This window comes from Dermacentor variabilis, chromosome 2 (genome assembly GCF_050947875.1).
Source record: "Dermacentor variabilis isolate Ectoservices chromosome 2, ASM5094787v1, whole genome shotgun sequence".
Lineage (NCBI taxonomy): Eukaryota > Metazoa > Arthropoda > Arachnida > Ixodida > Ixodidae > Dermacentor > Dermacentor variabilis.
Window position 1 is genome coordinate 69440826 of NC_134569.1, and position 25308 is coordinate 69466133.

Here is a 25308-nt window from a genome sequence, read left to right on the forward strand (position 1 = left end):
ACTGCTCAGTCGGTCGCTATCGCGTTGACCCTGAAGCCTTCTCTGTCTGGCTCCATCGGTCTTCATCCCAAAGACTCGTCCCTTGTACCACGCTCTATTTGTTGCCCCCTCGTGTCTCGAAGCTGCCCGTGTTGCTTCCGCATTGGCGCACTGTGAGCCAAGCATTGGCCCCCTTTTCTCATACTCCTTCTTCCTGACTCGTTCACAACCCCACACATACGTTGGCGCCCGAAGTTCTGGGTGCGTGCTTTTCTTTCTCCCATTCCCGCTCGTCCATCAAATGTGTTTGACGGGCTTCTCACCGAGAAGCCCGCACTTAGAACAACGAAGTGCTCTGCTTTCGGCCGACATTCAACTTTCGCAACAACAGACGTCACTGCAATCAAAATCTCGTCGACGACATTAAGTCCGGTATGTTTAGTCGAGAGCATAGTTTCAGCCTGAGCAGTTTGTGCGTGCTAAAACATGATTCGATATTGGTTTCCCTTGTAAAAGTGAGAAAATATTACTATATTGGGCAAAAGGTAAGAAAAATACTGTCTACGCACGACTAATCTATCTATCAGGAAAGTATTTATTGGCCTATAGTTGGCATTTGCTGGAAATAATATTTGTCGCAAAGGAGATACAAACAAAAAGGAAAACTCATTTACGATGCAGTGATGGTGCTTCCAAATGATTTATTTAGGATAGATACCCCTGAATGAATAGACAAGTTCAAATGGAAGCGTAGTATGTAACAAACATAAACCTTACATGTGTAAGTTTGTTACGTGTGTAAACACCTGGCCCAGACAGCCTTCCCGATACATTTCTGAAAAGATAACCTGAGTAGGTATCGAAGTATCTTTACATTTAGTTTACTCGGTCAATTTATAAAGGCGAACTCGCAAAAGAATCGTTAACAACCAAAATCAGAACAATTCATAAAACGGGAAAAAGATAGCGTTACAAATTCTCTACATATTTCTTTGACTTCAACAATCTGCAAAATTTTGGGGCCGATAATTCACAATCATATGCTACAATTTATGGACAGCAATCGTTTTCTCAATAAATGCCACCATGGGTTTAAGAAAAGCCTCCAGCATGCAGCTCGCTGAAACAGCGCATGATTTGGCCAACGCAATCAATGATGGCAAACAGGTTAGTATAATTTTTATGGATTTCAGAAATGTATTTGATAAAAACTCACACAACAAATGAATTTTTAAATTAGACATAGTATTTAAAAATTATCATTTAATAAAATGGATTTCAGCATACCCGACGCAAAGACATCAGTTTGTACATTTCCAAGGTCACTGTTCCAGGCCAGTGAAAGCCCTTTTGGGTGTTCCCCAAGGTTCAGTTCTTGGGCCTCTTTTCTTCCTTATTTACATATATATCAGTGATATTGCGGAAAACATTCCAGGTAAAATTAAATTATATGTAGATGATTTTGTTTTATATTCGGAAACTGATCGCAAGTGCGACCAGTTGCGGTTAAATCAAGCTTGCAGAAAGATTCTTTGTCGTGTGAAAAGTGGCAAAGGATGGTCATTTACGACAAAACAGTATTTATGAAAATAACTTGGCGGATAAAACCACTGCACTTTCAATACGACCTCCAAAATGTTATGCTATCCGAAGTAACTAATTATATATAAAGCCTTTGGGCCTCGGGAGACTTTAGGTGGAAAAATTATATAAAATACAAATTATGTTGTGGCAAATGCGAACCGCAAGCTTTCTTAGTTTTTTCTCAGACGAGCTCTAAAGTTATCGGTTCCTCCTATCCTATATTTGTGTAACGTAATTTTTATACGGACTATATTGGGCTACGCCTTAATAATTTGGGACCTTTTCACCAAAGGTAACATTATGGGCTTAATAATGTCACCAGGGCATCAGTGAGGGATCGGTTAAAAAAAAGCCCAATCTTCAGTTTTTAGAAAAAAAGAAATCGCTTTTCCAGAGAGAAGTTCACATATAAATTGATCAATGGACATTTTAAGCTCGGTGCAACTAAAATATTTTCATTTTCTACGGTACGCATCACGAGACAGAAGCCTAACTTTCCTTTCGCACACGCAACAAAACATTCAAATAGTCATTTTTTTCCAGGTACAATAGTAGACTGGAATCAGCTTAGCAGTAACAGAATGACAGCACAGTCATTATTGACTTTTTCTTCCCATCTAGAATCATGTAATTAAATTTCTTTTTATGCACTGTCTTTTTATTCATACTTGGCACTCTCAAATTGTCTGTACTAAAGTACGAAGTTCGTAAAATAGGTTCAAGTACAGCGATAAACACTCCAGAGGCGTGAAACCGCACCACACTAGGAGAAATGCTAAGCCCGCCGGATATGCAGCGACCACTTGGTGCGAGGAACGTATCACCATTAACAATGGCTTCGGACGTCAGAGTTAGATTATGCTCATTGCCCAGGAGAATGGAATAGTCGGTAGATGTGACAAAACGCAGGCTGAGAACTTCAGTGTCCGTCATATGAATAATTCGCTGACAGCAAGATATTAAAGCTGACGCTAAGGACAGGAAGTCCCATTGGAAAACACTTGCATGGGTACACGAAGACAGCAAGAAAAGCTGAATGTGGGGAAGGAAGGCGTCAATGAAAACACACGCAGTGCAAACACGCATCCCTCTCAAGGGAAGCGTGGACGGCGTATGCAGCCAGGACGGGTGCAAGACGGAGGGGCCGAAGTGCTGTCTCAGTGTGAGGTGCAACGGCGCAACCGCTGATGGATGCGAAGGCGTTCGTCATAACCTCGAGCTGTTGTGTCAGCTTGGCGATGGCGTGGACGAGATCACCGGTAAAGTCTCGCCCTAGAGCAGCCACCGCATAAGTCACAGGCCTCTGGTTCGAGGTCCACGTCGGCTTCTTCCGACATCCATAAGGAACCCGGTACCAAGGCCTCCAAGACTGCTAATGAAGCGGCGAGACGAGAAGTGGAGAGCGCTGGTGCCTGAGAATGCTCAGAATTGATTCCTCGCTTGCCGCACACCCAGTATGTGTCTGAAAACTTCTATTGAAATGAGCTCTGGAGGCTCGATTTTGAAGCCCACTTCTGCACTGTCAGGCCAACAGTCAGGCATACACTTAGTGACCCAAGTTGGCGAGAGTCTCCTTGAGGAACGGCACATGTCGAATGCATTCATGGCGCAGCTCGTTAAAGCGTGTGCGTGAAGTACAATGAACAGTAGCACATATCCACTGCAACTGTGGCGCAGCGCGCTATATTCACACGGCGGACCTAAATCTGCGGAAGAACATTAGGTGGATCAGTGCTACCCAGCCACGCCGCACGCAATAGCCAAGGTAATAGCGTAGTGTTAACAGCGCAAAACGTAGACGGGACAGGGGACGAGAAGGCGACTTCTCGTCTCGTGTACCTTCTGCAGTTTGCGCTGTGGACACCAAGATGGAAAACCAACTAGCCCAACCTGCTATTCTATCCACATGATAAGTCGCTGGCCGCACAATTCACCATGCCTCCGCAACGCCATGCTCATCCATGGTGTTTATTCCATCGCGTGAATTTCGATTTAAAAGCGTCGGGTCGCTGTCCTTAAGGAACCCTTGTGGCGAGGGTTTGATTCGGCTCAGCATCAGAGAAATTTAAGGGTTAATTTTTATCGTTGTAGAGCTACCTCACTGCCCATGTTGGCGTCGACACTTTCATTGAAGAGCACCACGCACCTACTGGCACATACTCAGTGACCCAAGTTGTCATCAAAAGGGTTTATTGAAGAGCAGCGCAGACCAAGTGGCAGAGACCCAATGCTCCAAGTAGGCGTCCAAGAATACGGATACGAATAACTTTATTAAAAGGATCCTGAGAAGCTTCGCCCCTTACGGCAAACTGCGTTTAGAAGGTCAGACATGAACACGTTTCTCCTGTCAGTAATTACTACCGCTGGAGCATCTCGTTTAAGGACGACGGTTCCAACGAAAGACCAAGCTGCTTCATGTGATATGCCCCGCTGAGTAGCTTTAGTCTCTGCAAACCGATTGAGGTAATTTCTAGAGAAATAATCCAGCAGATCCCTGTGGTAGAAGTCTAAAATGGTCCAAGAAAATCTACGCCAATTTCGGTGAATGGCGCTTCCGGCAGCTCAACAGGATGTTGCCATGTGGCGCTTTGCGTCTTGACAGTCAAGACAAGTGCATATGTGATGTTAATAACAGCTGGGTGTTTCGGCCAATAATACTTTCGCCACAGTAGAAACAATGTTCCTGGGCAGTCTAGATTACCTGAGGTTGCCTGATCTTGACATGCTGGGGAAATTTGGTTGTGAACTGAAGCAGGCACGACCAGTAAGTAGGTGCTGCCCGCATGGAAGGAAAGTTCTTCTTACAGACAACAATGCCCCTCAAAACAAGAAACAAGATGACTCCAGTCTTTTTGCGAACCGTCGCAGCACGTCTTTACCTTGGACTTCAAGGAAATCAAGGAGTAGAATGAGTTGTAGGTCGTCCTGCTGCTACCTTGAAATGGTAAATATATCGCCGACTCCCAAGAATGCAGCCTCCGTGTCTTTATCCATGGTGACAAAGGGCTCGATTGGTGACCGAGTCGGCATCAGTGTATTTTTTTACCCGTCTTGTACATGGCGGTCACGTGGAAGTCGAACTCCTGGAGCCTCGGGCTCCAGCACGCCGATCCACCAGGTGGGTCTTTTAAGCTGGTTAAGTCAACAGGGAGAAGTGTGGTCGCTGACAATGGTGAATGAAAGGGAATGCAGATAAGGGCGAAATTTGATAACAGCTCACATAATGACTCTGCATTCCTTCTCCGCAGTGGAGTAGTTTCCCTCACTGCGCAAAAGAGTTCTGTTGGTGTAGGCTATCACTTTCTCGCAGCCGTCTTGCCACACTGCACCAGCACTGCACCCAGGCGTACGTTGCTCGCGTCTGTGTTAAGTGCTGTCGTGGCGTTCTGGTCAGAGTGTGCAAGACCTGGGGGCGTTTGTGAACGTTGGTGTAACTCACTAAATGCCACTTGCTCTCTTCCACCTCACAAATAAGGAACATCATCTCGTATTAGTCACGTCCACGGTGAGGTAATGCATAAAAAAATCCACAATAAGCCGTCGGCAATTGGAAAAAAAAATCCAGGAAGCATCTCATTGTCTTCTTGTCAGATGGTGAAGGGAGCTTAGTGACGGTGCCTATTTTGTCTGGATCACGTCGAACACTTTCGTGTCTGATGACATGGCCTAGAAATTGGGGTTCGCTAAAGTCAGGATGAAATCTTTCCGCCTTTAACGTGAGGCCAGCCGAGCTTGTAGATTGAAGAACTGCGAATAGCTAGTTCAGGTTCTCTTCTAATGTCGCTGAAAACACGATCACGTTGTCTAGGTACACCAAGCAAGTTCGCCATTTTAGTCCCGAAAGTACGGTGTCCATTAGATGCAGAAAAGTGGCTGGCACTGAGCACGAACCGAAAAAGAGCACCTTCAATTCGAAATGACCGCCAGGCACCACTAAGTCGATTTTTTCACGATCTCTCATCGACCTCTATCTGTGAATACCGGCTGCATAGAGCCATGCAGAACAAATAAGTTGCGAGGCGCAACCTGTGTACTGAATCGTCTAGGCGTGCTAACGGGTAGACGTCATGCTTGGTTACTTTATTTACTTTCCGGTTGCCAATACAGAAGCGCAAGCCGCGATCTTTCCTTTTTCTTGAGCAACAACATGGGGTACGCTCAAGGTCTCTTCGAAGGCTGTATCGCATCATCCTCGAGAATTTTCTACACCTTCTTTTGTATTACTTCACGCTTCTTTGAACCCACACGGTAAAGCTCTTTTCGAATTGGTCTCGTGGCATCTGCCGTAATTATCTCATTTTTGGTCAGGGGTGTATGCGTGGCCTTGGACGGGGATGAAAAAAATCCTCAGACTACTGCATGTGCTCCAGTAGGCGCTGGCTCTCAGAGGGCAACAATGCACAACATACCTATTTCCCCAAAGTGAATTGCACAATTCCAGCCACGAAGGCTGATATTATCTGTGTTGAGGCCACAACTCGCACGACTAGAAAGGCCCATGTAACACGTCGAGTAATTAAACTTTGCTGTTCTTCCATCCGAGCGTATACGTGTTTGCCGCTCACACTTTGCTTTACGGGCCACTCACGCCCCACCGCTCTCGCACCCTCGCGCAGCATACGCATTCATTCGGGCGCACCGACTCCCATAGAAGCCGGCAAACCTGGCGCAGCAGAGACCTCGCGGGCGCCAGGCAGCCAGGGAGCCAGACAGCGTCAGAACTTGGTCTTCCCACATTGCTTTTTTTTTTATCAGCCCTGGCGCTCGAACTTTCTATCCTCTCCCACACGACGACACGCCACTCTCCATCCCAGACGAGTTTCCTTCCGCAGCAATTAGCAATTCGTCGCCGAAGCCTTATTGTCGAGTGCAGCTTCAAGCTCCTCCCAGGTCATTCGTTTCTTCTTTTTTTTTTCTTTTACTGCTTCCTCCTTGCTTTCAGTTCGCATCAGCTGCTCTTCTAACCCTCACATCCCGCCTACATTTCTCGCTCTCTTTGAGCGCACGAAGCGAGTACCGCGGAAATTGTCTCTGGCTGAACGTGACGTGGCAGCATCGTGGATTGAAAGAAAAGAACACCGACGCCGTTTACTATGTAGCCGCGCACTGGCTAAGAGCTTTAGGTGGCGAGTGAGAAGCAAAGAAGCATAGGGGGAAGAGTAAATGTATGGGGAGGCCATTCTACGTCAACCCCCCTACCCAATTTTTCCCCCTTCGCCACTCGACTCCCATTGTAATTGTTACGACGTTGTTTTCTTGAATAATTGATGCAGCTTCGCAGTAGCGCGCAGTCACTGCCCCATATGCACGCATTTACGCCCACGCTCATCTTAGTGCCCGGCGGGGTTAGCCGGTGTGGCTCAGCCATCACCCCCCTCGGTCATTGATCAGAACTTGGGCAAAAAAGGAAAGAAAGAATAGAGAAAGCAGACCGCGTTCTCCCGTGCTCTCGCGTCATATAACCGGGTGATAGTCAAGCCCATAATAATGTTTCGAGCGGTTCGGAGACAGAACGACGTGAACAGAATACAATATATGTTTTTTTTTTTTTGCTGGAGGAGAATAACCTTGGTACCTCATTTAAGGTGTATACATCTGCCCCGTGCGCGGCCTTGCATCTAAGGCCGGAACACATACTTAGCGAAATATAGTGCATGGTACCGTAAGCCGACGCCTACGCAATTTCCCATGATCGTGGAATGTTTTGCAGGTGGCGCGCAGCGCACTGACATCTACTTGTTCTTGCTTCCGTTGGCCAAGCTGATGGGACGACCGGTGCATGGAGGCAAGCTGCTATTTCTAAGGAACCGAGCCTGCCGCTTCGTTTTGAGGCAGAGAAGCCTTCAATGCTTTTTCAATTGAAAGTAATGACATATACGTATTACAAGGAATAACTAGGTTGAGGTAAATCACATAAGAAGCTGCATTACTTAAGCGACCAATTGAGGTAATTTTTTACTACTGTAAGAACTTCAAGGTAATGGGTTGTTGTGTTTGAAACTTTTTAAGTAAGCGCGGCTGTAACGCGTTAGGTGTGCTGGCAACGCGCTTTCCTATAACAAGGTGTTACTATATTGACGGCCTATCTTGCTCTAGAGTTGCTTCTTTTTTTATGCTTACTTCATCGAGTACAATCACGACTGGTATGCCTGACAGTCTCCGGGTGGGCCACAGTTTTGCCACGCAGGGCCTTGACAATTATAATGCAGGAGGAACAATCATTTGTGAATGCCACACTGAACCACAGGCGACACAGAATGGCTGCTCTGGCTTGCGGAAAAGAAATATTGCCAAAAGAACGTGCAACGAACGTACGGTAGCGCTACTGCACGACACGCTCGGTAGTTTCAAGCACAAGAGCCACGGAAGGGCCGGCAAGTACACCTTTACTCTGCATACATTGCATGTGAACCATTATTGACACACACACACACACACACACACACACACACACACACACACACACACACACACACACACACACACACACACACACACACACACACACACACACACACACACACACACACACACACACACACGCACACACACACACAAACACACACACACACACACACACACACACACACACACAGACAAGGGGTGGGGGACATAATTACTAACATTTTAATTAAGACGAACAGAATAAAAATTGTATTAAACTCGAAGCGACGTTATTTTATAGAAGCCTTCAACAGCAACACGAAGGTGACCTAGGCTTATCATGTCAGGGGACATTATTATTAACAGCGCGGCCCCAGCCCCTTGATTAATTTGGGAGGCCTGCTCAGAAACAAGGAATTGTAAATTTATGGTCGTATATAGCCGGGAGCACTGGCCGCAATGGAAAATTTGTGGTTTTAATTTTTCTCTCTTTTTCTTCTCATTTTCACAGCTGGATGGCCAAAGTCGCGAGTAAGTAGGTAGTTTGGTCTTTTGTATCGCGACGTTGTGTGCGTTTACTTCCTGTCGGTTTAGGGATGCGTAATTAATCCCGAAATCTTTAATACGTTCAGGTTCGACGACGGTGACGTGTGTCCATGAATGTTCGAAGTGTTCATTTTCCCGTAACGTGTTCAGCGATGCCTTTAGGAACAAATGTGTGTTGTTGGACGCCTACGTTACGATATGATAACGTTTCGCAAAAGAAGTGTTGAATACAAGGCCTTTTTGTGCTTATTTGTACGGAATAGACAGTTAACAAAGCGTCGTTATCATTGAGGACCCGTTCCGTTTTATTTTTTTATAATTTTATGACAAACACAGGAATGAAAATGATTGTAGAGGATGAAGGATCTTACATAAAAAATGAAGTTCGGGCTGAATTCTTAGAGACACTGGGTAATAAGATATCCTAGCAAACAAAAATGACTGGATGGTGACAGACATGTAACTAATCCAAATGCAAACAGTGCAGTATCAAAAGGGCTATTGTTGTAAACACGGTTCTTAAAAGCAATCACCGACACAGAGTTTATAAGATGCTTAACAATTTCTGAACGCCACGTTTCAGGCATATTAAAGCGCTTGATGTTTGACGTCGCATACCTCCTGCAAAGACAAGTGGGTTTCAAGAAAGTAGCAAAAATGTTCGCATATTAAGCGTGGACGGATACCAAAATCGACCTAAAATGCATTTTTTTATTTTAATGCCAAATATGCCACTATTCATGGCAAAAAATTGCGCCAAGTGGAATTCCCAGATGCGGACCGGAGGGTATCTAAAAATGGCGCATAACACGGGCCTCTGTCATGAATCTGTCTGCTCGGTATGCAAGCTTGGGCGATGCGCTGTGGCGTTTCCATTGTTATTCTTGATTTAATATGTATAAATATATTTGCTTCTATAATCATCCATACATATGATTTCTATAATTCTTTTAACGTTTTCAGAAGTTCAGTGTATGTCCCAAAGGTGTCATGATAGTCGCGATCATTCGCGAGCGATAACTTGAGTTAATGTTATGGACCCAAAAACCCCGTGTCTTGGAGCATCTATAGTAAAAGCTTAAACTCCCCTGTTCCTGGTGCAGTTAATTATTACATATCATAGCGAGGAAAAGAAAGGGTATTAAAAAGGAATGCTGAGGAATTGATTGCGAAGACTACGCGCCAGGAGGGTTTTAAGTCACCATATCGCAAATGAAAACATTAAGCAACGTTTTCTCAAAAGACCACTTTTGCTGACAAAAAGAACATTTTCTCTGCAATTGCTTTACTTTCCATATGTATATTTTGGTGGATTGTACCTGAAGGCTTGTGACACTTACTGAACAAAATAAATTGAGTTTCCAACCGAGCACCTTTTATTAACAGCTTTGGCTAGGAAATTGGCTTAAGATACCTGTCTCTGGAATTTAAGCTTCTTTGACCATGCAATGGTAAAATATATAATTTTTATTTTGCTCTAGAACAATGTCCAGCGCATATTGAGCTAGGAGGAAAATATGGAGCTCTCTGTTTACGTTAAAAGTTGCATAACTTTTTTTAAAAAGAGAAAAGAAATATTAAAAACGGTTTGTTTTAATATGTTGAAAATTAATTATTTTTCTACGAAGTTTACCAAATTGTTAGAAGGCACTTATTATGCAGTCTGAAAGTTTTCAGGTACAATACCTAAACGTCTTTAAAGTTAGGGCAGTTGTATCTGAATACCTAGGTCCCCTTTCCATGCCCCCATAGATGTGTATCCCAACACGGGATTTCATCTTTGCCGATAATGATGTCGCTAGCCGACTCCTCGCTAATGCCTGAGCGCGAGCATAAGTTTCGTCATTATCAGCCTATTCTAATTCTACTGCAGCGCAAAAGCCTCTCCCAACGTCCTCTATCAACTGCATCTTGCGCTAACTTATTCCACGTTATTTTCTAATTTCATCCCAACGCCGAGACCTCTACCGTCCTCGACTGCGCTTCTCTTCTTTTGCAAGATAGTTCATAACCTTAGTTGGTCACGAGTTATTGCTATACGCATTACATAGCCTGCCACACTCCACTTCTCTTTCGTAACCTCAACTATAATATTCTAAACTCCAGTTTGCTTTGTAATCCACATTTCCTTGTCAACTAAATTTGCGCCGGTACCATTTATTGTTCCATTAGTCGTTTCCCGGTGATTGGCCTAGCACCACTGTACAAACAAAGATCCGTGGCGATTTCGCGGTAAATGCAAGAGAAATGCTTTAGAAAAACGTCGCAGCTTTTTGAGGTTCCATATCCATGTTCCAAACTTGGTTGACCACATTGCAAAGTGATCAGGAACTCACTCGACAGACGTCCTGACTGTTCGAGTAGTGAACTGCAAAGACAGAATTTGGCTGAGTACAGTGAGCCAAATAAGACTGCGTCTGTTGAGGCCAGACATTTCTAAAGTTATGTCACATATTTTAAGCCGATTGTCAAACTTGTATAGAGGGCAAAAACTTAGGCTAGTTGGTTTGAAGGCATACTGAAAGATTTTGCGACGGGGACACAAGGGCCAAGCCGAGATAAAAACAAGGTAAACTCCTACCGACACATTCTTTGGTATTGTCCCCCTTTGCTAATCTTTTTGCTTGCCAAGCTCACCAATCAGCACTGTGGTATGACGGCGACTATACGGCGCTGACGCAAAGACTGCAATGCAATGACGAAGAAGGAATGGCCTCCACCTTGATAGAACGACAAGGGCTGTATGACGGCGACGCATGATGAAAATGAGATGACAATCTGAAATGATGACGATGATATAGCTTGACAACGATGAAATGAGAACTAGGAAACGACGAGTTTGGTGAAAATGGCGTGAGGTGACAGTATGACGAAGCTGGAATGACGACGATAGCACAATTCACGATGGCATATGACGACGATGGTATGACAACGGAAGCATGACACCGACTGTCAGACGATGACGCAATATGACCACGGTACGACGACGGCGGCATAATCATAATTTCACGTCGACTTCATGAATACCATAGAATGACGAAGAAGACATAACATCGATGAAAAGACGAAGGTTGTATGACAATGCGACATGACGACAATGGCGTGACGTTACCGAGGTAAAGACGGTGGTAAAACTACGACATGATTATGAGGGCATGACAAGAGTCGGATGTCTTTGTTATGACGCTGGAATGACCACGAAAGCACGACGATCATGGTATTGTAGCAAATGCATGACGACGACTGTATGGGGACGACGCACAGACGACAATAGAATGGCAATTGGGTGACAACGAGCGTATGAAGAAAATGGCGAGACAACTGTATCAAGAAACTACAATGAAGGCTATGGTTTGAGGACGGCGGCATGACAAGAGTCAGACGAAGAAGCAGAAGTCACGACCATCGCACGACCATGACGGTATGACAAGGATAGTAAAGCAATGGATGCATGATAGTTACTCTTTGACAACGGTATGACAACGGTATGACAACGGCGGCGCAATCACGATAGAATGACGAAGAATTAACATCAATGGAATGAGGGGTATGATGACGATGGCTCGATGATCATGGAATGACGTTACTAAAATTATGGTAGTGGTAGTGTCGTCTTGCCACCGCCACCGACACAGACAGACCGAGGACAGAGGGATAGATAGATAGATAGATAGATAGATAGATAGATAGATAGATAGATAGATAGATAGATAGATAGATAGATAGATAGATAGATAGATAGATAGATAGATAGATAGATAGATAGATAGATAGATAGATAGATAGATAGATAGATAGATAGATAGATAGATAGATAGATAGATAGATAGATAGATAGATAGATAGATAGATAGATAGATAGATAGATAGATAGATAGATAGATAGATAGATAGGCGAGCAGGCTCAGAATGGCTGAAGCAGGCAAAGAGTGCTCAGCCCATTGAAAGAGGCAACGTTCCTCATTCAAGCATGCAGTCGCTCACTCCCTCACTAACTCTCGTCTAAATTGTTTCCATTCTTATTTCCTTTCTCCCACTGAAAGATTCAATAATAATACTAAACATTATAAACTTCAAATTTTCGTTTACCTACCACCTCACGCACAACTCAATAGGTCGCAGTCTATCCAATGGCGACAGTTACAAACGAAGTTATGTAAGAGTCCGGCTCTACTACATGTTATATATCCAGCAATATCCACGACCGATAAACGCAAGCATTGCAATGCACGAGCTACCTTAGAACACAGACTATGGGAGTGCCAGGGATCAATACATAATATACTTACATCGTACGCTGCGTCTTGCTCCTCAAGAAACTAAACTTCTTACAACCCGCCGTGGTTGCTCAGTGGCTATGGTGTTGGGCTGCTGAGCACGAGGTCGCGGGATCGAATCCCGGCCGCGGCGGCCGCATTTCGATGGGGGCGAAATGCGAAAACACCCGTGTGCTTAGATTTAGGTGCACGTTAAAGAACCCCAGGTGGTCAAAATTTCCGGAGTCCTCCACTACGGCGTGCCTCATAATCAGAAAGTGGTTTTGGCACGTAAAACCCCAAATATTATTATTATTAAACTTCTTACATATGAAACCCTCATTCACCTCATCCTCGAATATGGCTCCGTTGTATGGAATCCATACAAAGACTGTGACGTCAAAAACTGGAATGAGTGCAAAAAAAAAAAAGGCAGTGCGTTTTGTTTGTAGGAGATATGACAAGGAATTTTCGTCGTCTAACTCTCTTCCCCTACTTCGTCTCACTCCTCTTGCAGAGTGTCGCAAACTTGAATGCCTAAAATTCCTTCACAAGTTAATAAATTCTCCCCGCCTGTCCTCTCTAGATAACTATTTGAATTTTTCCAAACCTTCATATACGAGGAGTCACCATGCCCTAAATATCTCAACCTTTTTTGTCCGCACTGATTTCTCTAAACACAGCTTTTTTTTTTCAACAATTGAAGTCTGGAATTCACTACTGGGCAACATCCGTTCACTAACACTGAAACAATTCACGCAAGCTTGTTTACAAATACTTGTGTTTGTTGTTCATCCCACTCCTGTAATAGCCTTAATGAGGCTACAGTCTGTATAAATAAAAAAATAAATAATATAAATAAATAATGAGAATGCAGTTTCCACCGACCGCCTTTGTGCACATTGCCAGGCTGTGCACAATGGCAGGTCGTGCACATTGGCAGGCCGTGCACATTGGCAGGCCGTGCACATTGGCAGGCCGTGCACATTGGCAGGCCGTGCACATTGGCAGGCTGGGCTCAGATCAGCCCTGGTCGAGCAACTCTGAGCAATCCATCAGGCCAAGGAAGCCGCTAGGAGGCAAGTCACCCTCGTCGACGCTTATGCGGGAGTCCAGTCCACAAACATGCCGGATATGAAATAAAATTTTTCCGTCTGTTATTTGTATTCACAGAATGGCTCTATCGTATCACATAGCTACCATACAGAAATGTACTCTTTACAGGCAAAACTGGTGCATTGCAGCCCAGCTCATGTAGCCAGTTGATCCTTATTGCAATTTACTAATCATTGCTGCTTTTAAATTCAAGTCGAGACGGTGGCTGATGTCTGTGCGCGTGCTGCTTCTACATCGCCGTGTAGCTCATACTTTCAAAAAAGTTGCATTTTCACCCAAAAGGCGGAGCATCGATTGCGATAGCAAGTTAGTAGACAACTATACGAAATAAGGATAGTAGCTTTATCTGCTGTGTAAACTCGTAAACATTCGCTTGCTAATTAAATTAACAAGCATGGTGTCACGCACGCACAGACAACATCAACGCATTTCACTCGACGTGCGCGGACACTTGCTGACCTTGAAGAGCCGCAGCAGCAGCAAACGAATTGATCTTGGCGCTGCCTCTCGCTTCAGCGCGAACTAAGCAGCAAGAACTAAGCGCACACGGAACGGTGCACCTGGAGTCTATACTCATCGCAGACCACCTACAAGATAGGGCCCGCGTGGTCGCGCGGCTGTCTCTGTACTCATTGTAGATCGCTTTTAATATAGGATCCGCGCTGCTGGATCAGTCGCGTCATACGCAGCCGCCAGCAGAGTAAAACGCTACACCCTCCTCCCAACATGCAGTGCCTTGCGCGCGGTGGACGACGGGGCGATCCCTCTCCACCTTCCTCCTTTGCGCGCGCGAGATGAAGCTACCATCCTCGGTTCACTCTCACACGCTTTCACTCGAACCGAAAGCATACGGCGCACGGCCACGGTGTTATCGCACTTGGGCTTGATACGGAGCGTAGCGGCGACACTGACAACGACGCCGGAAATGCATCTATGATGTTCATTCAATTTTTGTGGTAATGAAAAAGGAATTACGTGCCTCATGCTGTAATCGAACCTACGTTCTCCAGCTCACCCGATGATCTAATCGGTAGGCCACAATCGCACTTTCTTATGTTTATATTACAGTGACGGGCAGAACCGTAACACTTACACTGAACACACCATAAGTGAATGATCAGGCAGATTTAAACACGAGTAAGAGAGGTGAATCTACTTAATAGAGTCACTAGAATTCTCCTGTATCACACGCAGCAGAGGCTGTTTTAGTTATCCATACCAAATTTTCATGCGCCTATTTATTTAGCTCAAATCGTAGGGCAATGGTTAGGAGTGTTATTGATGTGCACTTCCATATGCCGATATGCGGTACTACATCTCGCAATCATCACTTCATTGACGTATTGAATCACATAAAGAAAGTGTACGTGTCTTTGAAGCAAAGACTTTCTTTAACTCCATTCCGCGACGCTTCCTGTGAAGATACAGCCTAATACTAACGGATTATTTGTTCCGTGGAACGCGAATTTCAGGTAGTGTGAAAAGCCTGGAACTATCGATCACTGGGTCATTACTTTTGCGATGCCATATTTTTTAAGTTATATAGCGAACATTGAATAAATATTTAAAAAAAAACTACCTTTCTTCATCAAATACCCTGGTGGGCAAAAGACAGAACGCAGCCACACAATATCATTTTCCGTCTTGTTGGAATGCTGTCTGTGGAGAGCAAGAATGATAAACAGATATGCCTAGCCACTTCGAGCTACGAAGAATATTTTCCAGGAAGAAATAATTGAAATAGGCCACAGTCGAATGTGCGCAATCATGCCAATGCCAACGAGCTCTTTGTGAAGATCCCCCCCCTCCCATGTATTACTTATGATAATGATTATGTTGATGATTATTTGCATACTATGGCACATATCCACAACGGAGACTGGTCAAGAAGCAGGTGGTACATTCAAAATCAACAAGCAGTGATTAAAAAATACACACCAACGTAAGAGTTGTCACACGAGATAGCAGCTTGCTTGAGAGCACATGCTCGCGCCCCTATTCCCCTTACGCCGGAGACGCAGGGATAAAGTGTGCAAATTTATAGCATTTCAATAACCGGCCTCCCGAAAGCTTCGCTTCACATTCCAAAATGTGCGTTGAATTTCATTTCATATTGTTTTTCCCTTTCCTTTTCTTTTTCTTTCTTTCTTTTTTGCAAGATGAACGTTTCATTACAAGTTCTATAAGGTTTAATATGGCTACCGCAAAATATGAGTGAGATGATCCTTTCTGCACCAGGCTGACGTATGGCAGTGAATATGTGTGATTTTGCAGCGCCAGTAAGCTTCGTCATAAAGCGGTTTTATTTTAGAGCGCCGCTCTTTGACGCCCGTTCAGGCTTTTAGAGCGCAGCTCTTTGGCGTCCGTTCCAGGGTTTCGCGTCGGCGTCGTCGTCGGCCTCGTAACCAGCTCCGCCCCCCTTTCATCCCCCCAGCGCTAGCAGCGACCGACTGATACCGCTGGATGCCGCTGACGCCGCTAGAGAGTCAAGATAACGTGACTGCATAGAACACCGTCGCCGCCATGCAGAAAGAGGAGGAAAGGGTCCCCCCCCCCTGTTCTTGTGTGGCGGATAGGGTGCTCTTCAGTTGCCGACGCGCCGGTTATTCGTTGTCCCTGAAACCAACTCCGCAGCTGGGGTTGACTCACTATCGGCGTCAGCGGCATCAGTCAGTCGCTGCTATCTCTTCCCTCCTCCCTTTATCGTGTTGTCCGCTTGCTGCGCGCGCTTCTGCCCCCATCGTTTGCCGCTGGGTGTACACGCCGCCCCCCTCCCCCCTCTTCCTGCGAGTCTCCGGTTTTCAAAGCGCCGGCTCGAACTTAATTCCTTTCTTCGCTCCTCCTCCAATGCAACCCCTGTGCGGTGGCAATCAGAGAGCCAGATCGGTGGCGGCGGATCTGTATATGTGCACCACCCGAGCCGAAATTGCCGCTGCCGTTCGCCCTGTGCGGTGGCAATCAGAGAGCCAGATCGGTGGCGGCTTGACATAAAGACAAACAGCAATTTCCTAACACTTATGCGGGAGAACATCCCGTTCCTCTCGCTCGTAACGCGTCCCACGGCTGTGACAACCTCGCGAGGCACTTGTATAGATCTCGTCTTTGAGAATCAAGCATTGGTGTACCAAGTCGAACATATATCAGTCTATTTCTCCGACCACAAAGCTTCCTTCATGACTGTCAAGAACTGTTAGTGGAGTCTTTGTTGAAGGAATACGTGTGAAAAATAAAAAAAAAATTCTGTGATAGCGCATACATGTGTTGCTCGATTTCTTTGCCTCAATCTATCGAAAAGGTGAAACAGCTTATTTGCTGCGCTCAAATTTCGCATTAGGAAGTAACGTAATCGTCGGCAATTTTTTGCGTTGCCTTCGGCCCCGCCGTTGTGACTCGCCGTAACCAGCTCCGTAGCCGGGGCCAGGGCGCTGCTCTATATGCGCGCGCTCCTGCTGCATTCTCTCGCGATGGAATTCTGTGAAGCAATACACCTCAGAGCGCGGCTGTAGGCTCTGCAATCGCTTAGCTACATTGTCGTTTTTTTTTTTTGCTATTCCGGTCTCTCTCTCCTTTTTACTTCCGGTCACTATCTCCATCTTTTTCTCCCCATACCCCTTCCCCGTGCAGTGCGGTTGAGGTGCCCTCCTGTGAGAGACAGTTACGGCACTGCACTTATCTCTTCCATTTCTCTTTAAAAGTCACTTCACGTGGCGCGAGCCCTGCTTTCCCCTTGTTCTCCAAACCCAGATCACGTGTTATCGCCTATCCTCTCGCCCCCTTCCTCCGCGCAGCGCCGTTGCGGTGTCTCTCGCCGCTACCCTCCACTCCGCCCTCGCCGTCCCGTTACCAACTGCCGCGGCACTGCCACGGGGCCCGTGGCAGGCGCTCCTTGCCGCCTCGCGCGTTATCCACGGCTCTCGGCTCCTCCGTCTTCGCGTCGCGGGGCAGTACGGCTCTCGGCCGTCTCTCTCGCTTCCCTGTTTGTGGGGCGCGTTCCTCAGGGGCATTCGTACTGGCAGCGCCTCTGGCAGTGCTTGCGCCTTGCTGGCCTTTCCCGCCTCCACACTTGCCCTATGCCTCCCCTTACCTTGCGCAGTGCCGTTGCGGTGACTTGTGCGGCGACACTGAGCCCTGTCTGCGAGCGAATGAGTGTGTGACGTCTACTCAATGCCCCTGTTCTTCACCGCTTCCTCATACCACCTGAGAAGAAAGATAAAATAATAATTGCTAATCTCCCCCCCTCCCCTTTCTCCGCGGTGGCGACCCACTATAATATGGTGCGATGGCGCGTCGTCGGAGCGCCGGCTCGATAGCGGCGGATCGCGAAGTTATCTGCCCAATCGGCAACGCAGAACAGCCTCCGCTCGGAACTGCGTGTTCCGTATGCGGTTGCCGCTTGTTGAAGTAATGCAGCAGCTGCGCTCGAAAATCGCATTACCTACTAAGAAGCGTAATCGTTGGCCATATTTTTCTATGGCAGCATTTCATTTATGTTGTCACTTTCGGTTTTGTAATTCTGCTTGAAACGACATACTAATCGTGCATTTTGAACAAGTCCTGGTTTTTATATTTGTACTCACAGAGACCTGGAAGTGCTTATTCTTGCAGGCGTTTGGTAGTCAAAAGCCAACTGGTAAATTATAGATTTTTACAAGTTCAGCCAAGTGCAGGATTGCTTCCTGAATATGCAAATATGTTTATTAAAGAAGTCTCCTTTCTGCCCAGGTACATAAGTTAATAAATTGCTCCTTGGTCAATTGTGCTCTTATCTCTATAATTGTTTTCGCAAATTGAAAGCCGTTTTTCAAAATGTGCGTTAGTACAAACAATCGTCTTTCATAAGACTTGTGTGATATTCACGATGATTGTGTAAGCTCGTTTATACAATGAAATGTGCATAACATGAAGGTACAGGCTGCTCAGTGTGCAGTATAGAAAGCCTTTTTTTTTTGTTCGTTATCCTGATATATTATTTTTATGCGCTGCACAAATCAGTACTAGCCTCAGTATTAGTACGAAACGAGGTTCTTCATTACTACGTCTTGCTCACGTAATTATATCGTACATAACTCTCTGGGCTATATATTTCCTGTGTATAATGCTTGCATGCCATGGGAAAAACTTTGTGTAACTACATGTACACTTTATGAACATTTCTAACCTAAATTTAGGGCATTTCTTGGTTGAAAACTTCCAGAATTTCTTCTTATTTCCTTGCTTTCAAGTGTCATGTATTGCGACGAGCAGTGTGAATACATCTGTATAGGGAAGTCCCCTTACTGTGTACGAAATGCAAATAAAAGTAGAAATTTCTCGTTTGCATTCAAGATATTACACAGATAAACTACGAGCCCGAGTTGTTGTCCAAAACAGCTGCATCCTCTTGTAGCCTGACCGCAAGCTCGCCTATATTGCTGAAATTTACATCTTGTTAAAGACCCCTCACCAGGTCTGGCCATTTTGAGCTGACAAGCGCTGAGCATACATTGCGCGATAACGATCGTGTCTGAAAAGTATTACATCGCTACGCTCCGCGGAGAGATCTGAAATTTCAAACCGAACGTCGTTTTTCCTTCTCCTCGCGACCTCCGCGCTCCGAGCCCGAGGATGACGTATTCGTGTGGCTGCGCCTACGTACTGGTGTCCGCAGTGTGACGTCTCTCGTGGTGACACGCGACTTCGAGAATTATTCAAGACAACATCTGTTATCTGTGCGATCTGTTGCTTGATTTGACAAATTGAAGTTTAGAGAAATAATAAAACACACAAACGAAATAGCTGCGCAAGTTTGTTTTACTTCACACCGAAGCAAGAGAGATGTACTTTCGGTTCGTCTGCTTGTTCCCACGGTCGTGCGGTAACGTGCACAGGTACCGAAACTAGGCCATTTTCTACCGTGTTTCAGCGTCGCATCCCCCCCCCCCCCGTGATCATGCTCTGCGATCCGCTTGTTCTTTCTCAGTATTCGTGTAGCACTGAATTATACCACTAGTCATGTTTCCTTGTGCACAGCGCGCAAAATCGTGCCCTGTGCGAACGAGACAACAGCTCGAGCGCGATGCCGTCAGCAGAACTGCGTCGCGCCGAAGAAAAAAACGAGGAGCAAAAAAAATAATAAACGTAGGGCCTGTGACCCCTCTAGCGCATACCGGACCCATATAGGACCTCGCGATCCTCGAGGTCCGGTAGGGGAGAACGCAGGGACAGAATTTCGCTTGCGGAGGCTAGAAAGGGCGAGTGGACAGAGCGCCTTTTTTGGCAGCGGAGCCCGCCTGTTGAAATCACTGGTTCGCAGCATTGAAACATTTCTATCTCGGCTATTATAGACCAATGTGAAAAATTTTGTGGCAGAACACTCTCTAGAGGGCACGCAACAACTTCCAGCATATAACCAAAATTTGATGTGGGGTCTGGTGAGGGGCACTTTAAGGAACCGCATATGTTATACATGAGACGTCGCCATGGTGTTCATTCTCATAGTCAGTAGTAGCTTTTTCAGTATAAACACTAACAATGAAGTGATAAACGTATTTACCGAAAGTTCAGGAAGTATTCATTCGTAAGTTTTCTTTGCCATTGGTCATTCGCATTAGCTAATAATAAATCCAGCATCAGAATTGGCTAGAATTTTCTCTTACGAACAATTCAAGCATGAGAGACTTTTCTGAATACGGACCATAATGACCAACGAAGGCAAACACCCACCACAAGATATTTTGTAAAGTTATTCTTTCAGTTCCTACAGCAGCGCCTTGTTCACAATGATGCAAAATCCGATAAATCAATCGCTTCAGTAAGTCGTATAGCATGACGACGAAACCTACGGTATATAGGTGGTAAATTACCAGCGTTTAAGTTCAATGTGGCCGCTATAGTTTTTATGGGATCCGAATCAGGATAAATACGTATGATTCATTCTTTTTTTCGTTCGCAATTACACGTGCCTGATCCCAGTTGATATCGCGACCTGACGAAACACAATGTTAAACAAGTGTGCTAGATGACACGTGTTGCTGCCTGTCATCTTTTCCGAGCTGCTTGAGCCATTTCATGAAAGTCCCACTTTCAGAAATGTAGACATACGGACGTTGTCGCATGGCATGGCACACACGACACCTCAGAAATTTCAATCTAATTCTGGGATTCCATGGTGCCAGAACCACAACTTTATCATAACGTAGGCCGCAGTGATGGTCTTTTAAAGTGTTTCCGAATTCATTTTGGTTTGATAAATTGCTATTCACATATGTCGATGTTCATCGTAGATAAATGTTTAATTACTTAGTTTATCCTTCACGTTCACGAGTTCATCCGGAAGCTTTCCACTTGGCTCATGTGTGCACCAGCCTGTATGACCGCCTGTGACTGGCTCAGTGATGAACGCATGTCTGTGTAACAGTACATACTGTGAACTTCTCTCTTCCTTCTCCTCTGTCAATCCCCTTTCTTCCTCCCCCAGTGCAGGGTAGCCTACATGGCTGCTCAGCCTGGTTAACCCCTCTGGTCTTTCTCTTATGACTTATATGTTCATCTCTCTCGCTCACGTGGGATAGCCTAATAGGTTCATAAGCTATCTTTCTCTTAGGATGACCGCTTTCACTTACCTATAACTATGAGGTGCGTTGTGAGTTTTCGAGTCCAGTCTTTCTTGAAGTCCACCGCGCACGCGTAGGAACCGTTGTCGGCGTGCCGAACACGGTCGATGCTGAGCACGGCGGGTGTCTGGATCACCGAAAAGTACGCACGACCTTGCAAGCTGCTACGCTGCGCGCTCTGGCGGATCTGTGACAGGCTCCCCGTTCTCGGATTGACATCTACGCTGTAAACGGGGTTTTCACTGGAGTCTTTGAACCAGCGGATGCGTACCGGGAAGTCACCGACGCCCGGAGCGCTTATGTCGCAGCTCAGTTGCACCTGGCTGCCTTCCAGCGCCGTCACTGTTTGAGCCTCGGCTGCAAAGAGAAGACACACATCGCCATGAGCATTTCGCGTTGCGAGACTTTATAGCTTAGAAAGAACGAGTTGTGCGTTTGCACTGTGCACACGTAACTGCTGCCGGGTTGTGCACCTACACTGCGACATAAGAGTACGTGCTATATATATATATATATATATATATATATATATATATATATATATATATATATATATATATATATATATATATATATATATATATATCATATTGGTGCTGTTAAAAACACAAAATTGTATTGGTTTCATGAGAACAACATTTAGCGTAATTAAATGCTGCATCCACGAACATTGAACCTTTTAATCACGCAGACGTATTTTCTTCTCATGCCAAGCATCTACCTGATACAATCCCCTATTCAGCTACGTAAATAGCTGAACTTTTCGTTAAAGAATGCATAGATCAATTATAGCCAGTTATGCCGTCTTCAACTAAACAACATATGATAGTTTTTATTTTACCTTCTCCGTGCTTGCGAAATTAGAACTTCAGGGCGAATACTGCATTGTTTTAACAGACGTCTGTAACTACAAACAAGACGCCTACAACGAAGAAGCTTTAAGAAGTCTTATTGTGTAAAGCTCTAAGCAGGCGGAATAAAGGTAAGGGTAATAAGTTGTACTCCTACATCAAGTGTGTAAGGGGCTTCTCAAAAAGTGTTGAACTGATGCGCAACTAATCAATTTGTCACTGCAATCCTATTACCATATAGTTAGTAAGCTCTAAACGCATTTTTGTCACGTTCTGACCAGAACACTACTGAGAAGGTACGGATTGCGGCCATGTGTTGCTTGTTCCTTTCTAGCTGCAGCATCAACAGCAGAAGAAAGATGCAGAAGGAACTAGGCTTTCACGATAATTTGATCATAGCACCAATGCACAGGCAAAATCGTTGATTCGGAAAGCAGTGCCCCGTATTCACTTAAAGGGCAGACGTGGTTATTGCATCGATGCCGAACATATTGACCGAACGTCTGCGCGTGAGCTCAATCGCTGCCAGCGACCCCTCGCGTGTTTTCTGATATCGCTGGCCACTCGAGTCCTCGACAGCAGTTCTGTTTGGTGAGCGTACTGACAGACATTAATGGTCAGACTGAGTGTATCGATTCCTACACCACTTACTGCTGTGGTCTCGCGGCTTCCACTCGGCTAGATGATTATATTCAAAAGAAAACGACCCGGGTAGACAAGAAACAGAGACAGTCTGCACCATCTCCCGTCCCAATCTTTAGGACGCAGTATTGAGTTTAAGCTTGTCGGAAACGTACGCTTACGAACAATATGTCTTCAACAAGCTAACGTGCGACTCCTCTTAGACTTTCTGCTCTTTGGTGCCTCCGAACATTGTGGCTTAGCGACTATGGTGTTTCGCTGCGAAGCACTAGGTCTCGAGATCAAATCCCGGCCGCGGCGGCCATATTTCGATGGAGGCGAATTGCAAAAACGCCCGTGTGCCGTGCATGGGGGGCACGTTAAAAATTCCCTGGTCAAGATTAATCCAGAGTGTCTCACCACGGCGTGCCTCATAATCAAATCGGGGTTTTGGCACGTGAAACCTTAGCCTTCATTCCTGTCTTTTAGTGTTGACATTGGAAGGCTGCGTTCTATTCTTCCAATGGTAAAAACGCCCCACCCCTTCTCTCTAACCGCACTCCTTGCTACAGCACGTTAACTCTCCTCGGGTTAACCGCGTGTACCGATTCCGCTAGAACTCCATCTACTCCATCTTGCTTGTTTTACATCAGCTGTTTGGACAGCCTTGACCAGTGGCGAAATGGGAAGTCAATCTGCTCCACAAACACCACTGGTGCGTCGCAGCCTTGTGTACTATGTATAACCTGCAGTACCTAAAGTGGCTTTGTCTTGACTCGGGTCTGTCGATCGAGATGAGAAATGACGGCAGGCTCATTGTTCCCTTAGTTGTTGCTGCGATAATGGGAAAGAACAAATGGGTACGGTTTGATTTTTTTTCTTTCGCAAGAATATTTCCGTCCCCTAGTCGAACACGTTATCGGTGAAATGCATGTGATCTGCTTTACAAGCAACAGAAGTCAGTGTCTTCGGCATAATGCACATATGTCAAGAACCGCGGAGACCAATAAGACCAATTATTTTTTTTTATTGCGTGTCAAAGTAATATATAGGCGATTCACGAAACCAATGGAAAAGCTCATATGATCAAACAATATTACCATTGCCATTTTCACGTTAGAATTTCAACTTACTGGTTGGATATTAGCTTGTTCAATCAGCGAAATGCATTATTCTGCTGCCCGTTTATAAAAAGAAAAGACGCTGAATTTTGAACAGCAAAGATCGTTTTAGCAAACGAGTACATTTGCGTCTTCTTCTGTTGTGGCCTTGCTTAGATTAAGTCTGCATGATTTCAAGTTGTTTCTCATTCTCATTATCTAGGCGAAGTTTACAGCAACCGCAATTCAACCATATCAGGTACAGAACGGGGAAGTGGATCGTCCAGTATTAAATTGCCATTTCTTTGAGTATGCTGATCCAGTCCTAGCCCGATACAGCATGGTAGCCTCTTCGCAAGTAACTACTTTCAGGATACAGGTCTGATGCGCAGCTTTTGGGAGCATCGGGAAATGTTTCCAGATTGCGCGCTTCATGTGCTGCATGTTTTTCGAGGTTCACAGTGTTGGGGCACATGAAAGAGCGTCGTGCGCAAACATATCCACTTCCTCGTTGCCTTTAATTCCAATACGTCACTACAAGGAACGAAAAAGCCCATAAGCTTTCAGCAACTTCGTGATCACACATTCACTAAATCAGGTTATTGATAACCTAGAAGGTACTCAATTTCATGCTTATCCTCGGCTAGAGATACCGCATCCTTCACGCATGCCGCGTATGTTTAGCTCCCTTAAAGCGAATTACCCGACAAAAATGCCTTGATGTGGAAGAAAATTTCTGATAAAGAACTGTCATCCGGAAGACTATGAAGTCCCTAGTGTTTCTTCTTTCCCTTACAAGTATTAAGAGGCATATTCTCAATGTCATCGTACAATATGGCAGCACTGAAGACAAGATAACTGCGGTCACCATGGCACAAGTCCTGCACACAGATGATGATCTTCTTTGGCCACATGAACATCGATGAATCCCAGTCGAATGCTTATTTAATTTATGATCAGGACAGCCTTATTTCCAAGGCAGAATACGCCAGTCTTACTGGGTGGCAAGATTCAGCCTTAGCCTCGCAGCTTCCCTGCCTTCAGCATTTGGGCGACATTGGTGACCTCGAAGCCGGGTTATCACACTCCGGTAACGACTTATTCTCAGTACGTGCAATTCTTTCGTGTCACTCTAGACACTTAATGACCTCTTAACTTCTGGTAAACGGTGTTTAAAGCGTCGAATGAAGCGACGGAAACTACACTGCATAGACAGAAAAACATGACCAGAAGATGGAAAAAAGGAGATATCACGGAATTTCAATAGCCATATTCCCGC

The 25308-nt window shown here is 45.3% G+C and overlaps 1 protein-coding gene across 1 annotated transcript in view; it reads right to left on the reverse strand.

Moving 5' to 3' along the window:
• Positions 1-25308, reverse strand: part of LOC142570341 (synaptogenesis protein syg-2-like) — a 125510-nt gene that overhangs the window by 99628 nt on the left and 574 nt on the right. The window contains exon 2 of the mRNA XM_075678728.1: positions 21467-21814. Coding sequence (XP_075534843.1) covers positions 21467-21814 — 348 coding nt within the window. The remainder of the gene's footprint in view (positions 1-21466; positions 21815-25308) is intronic.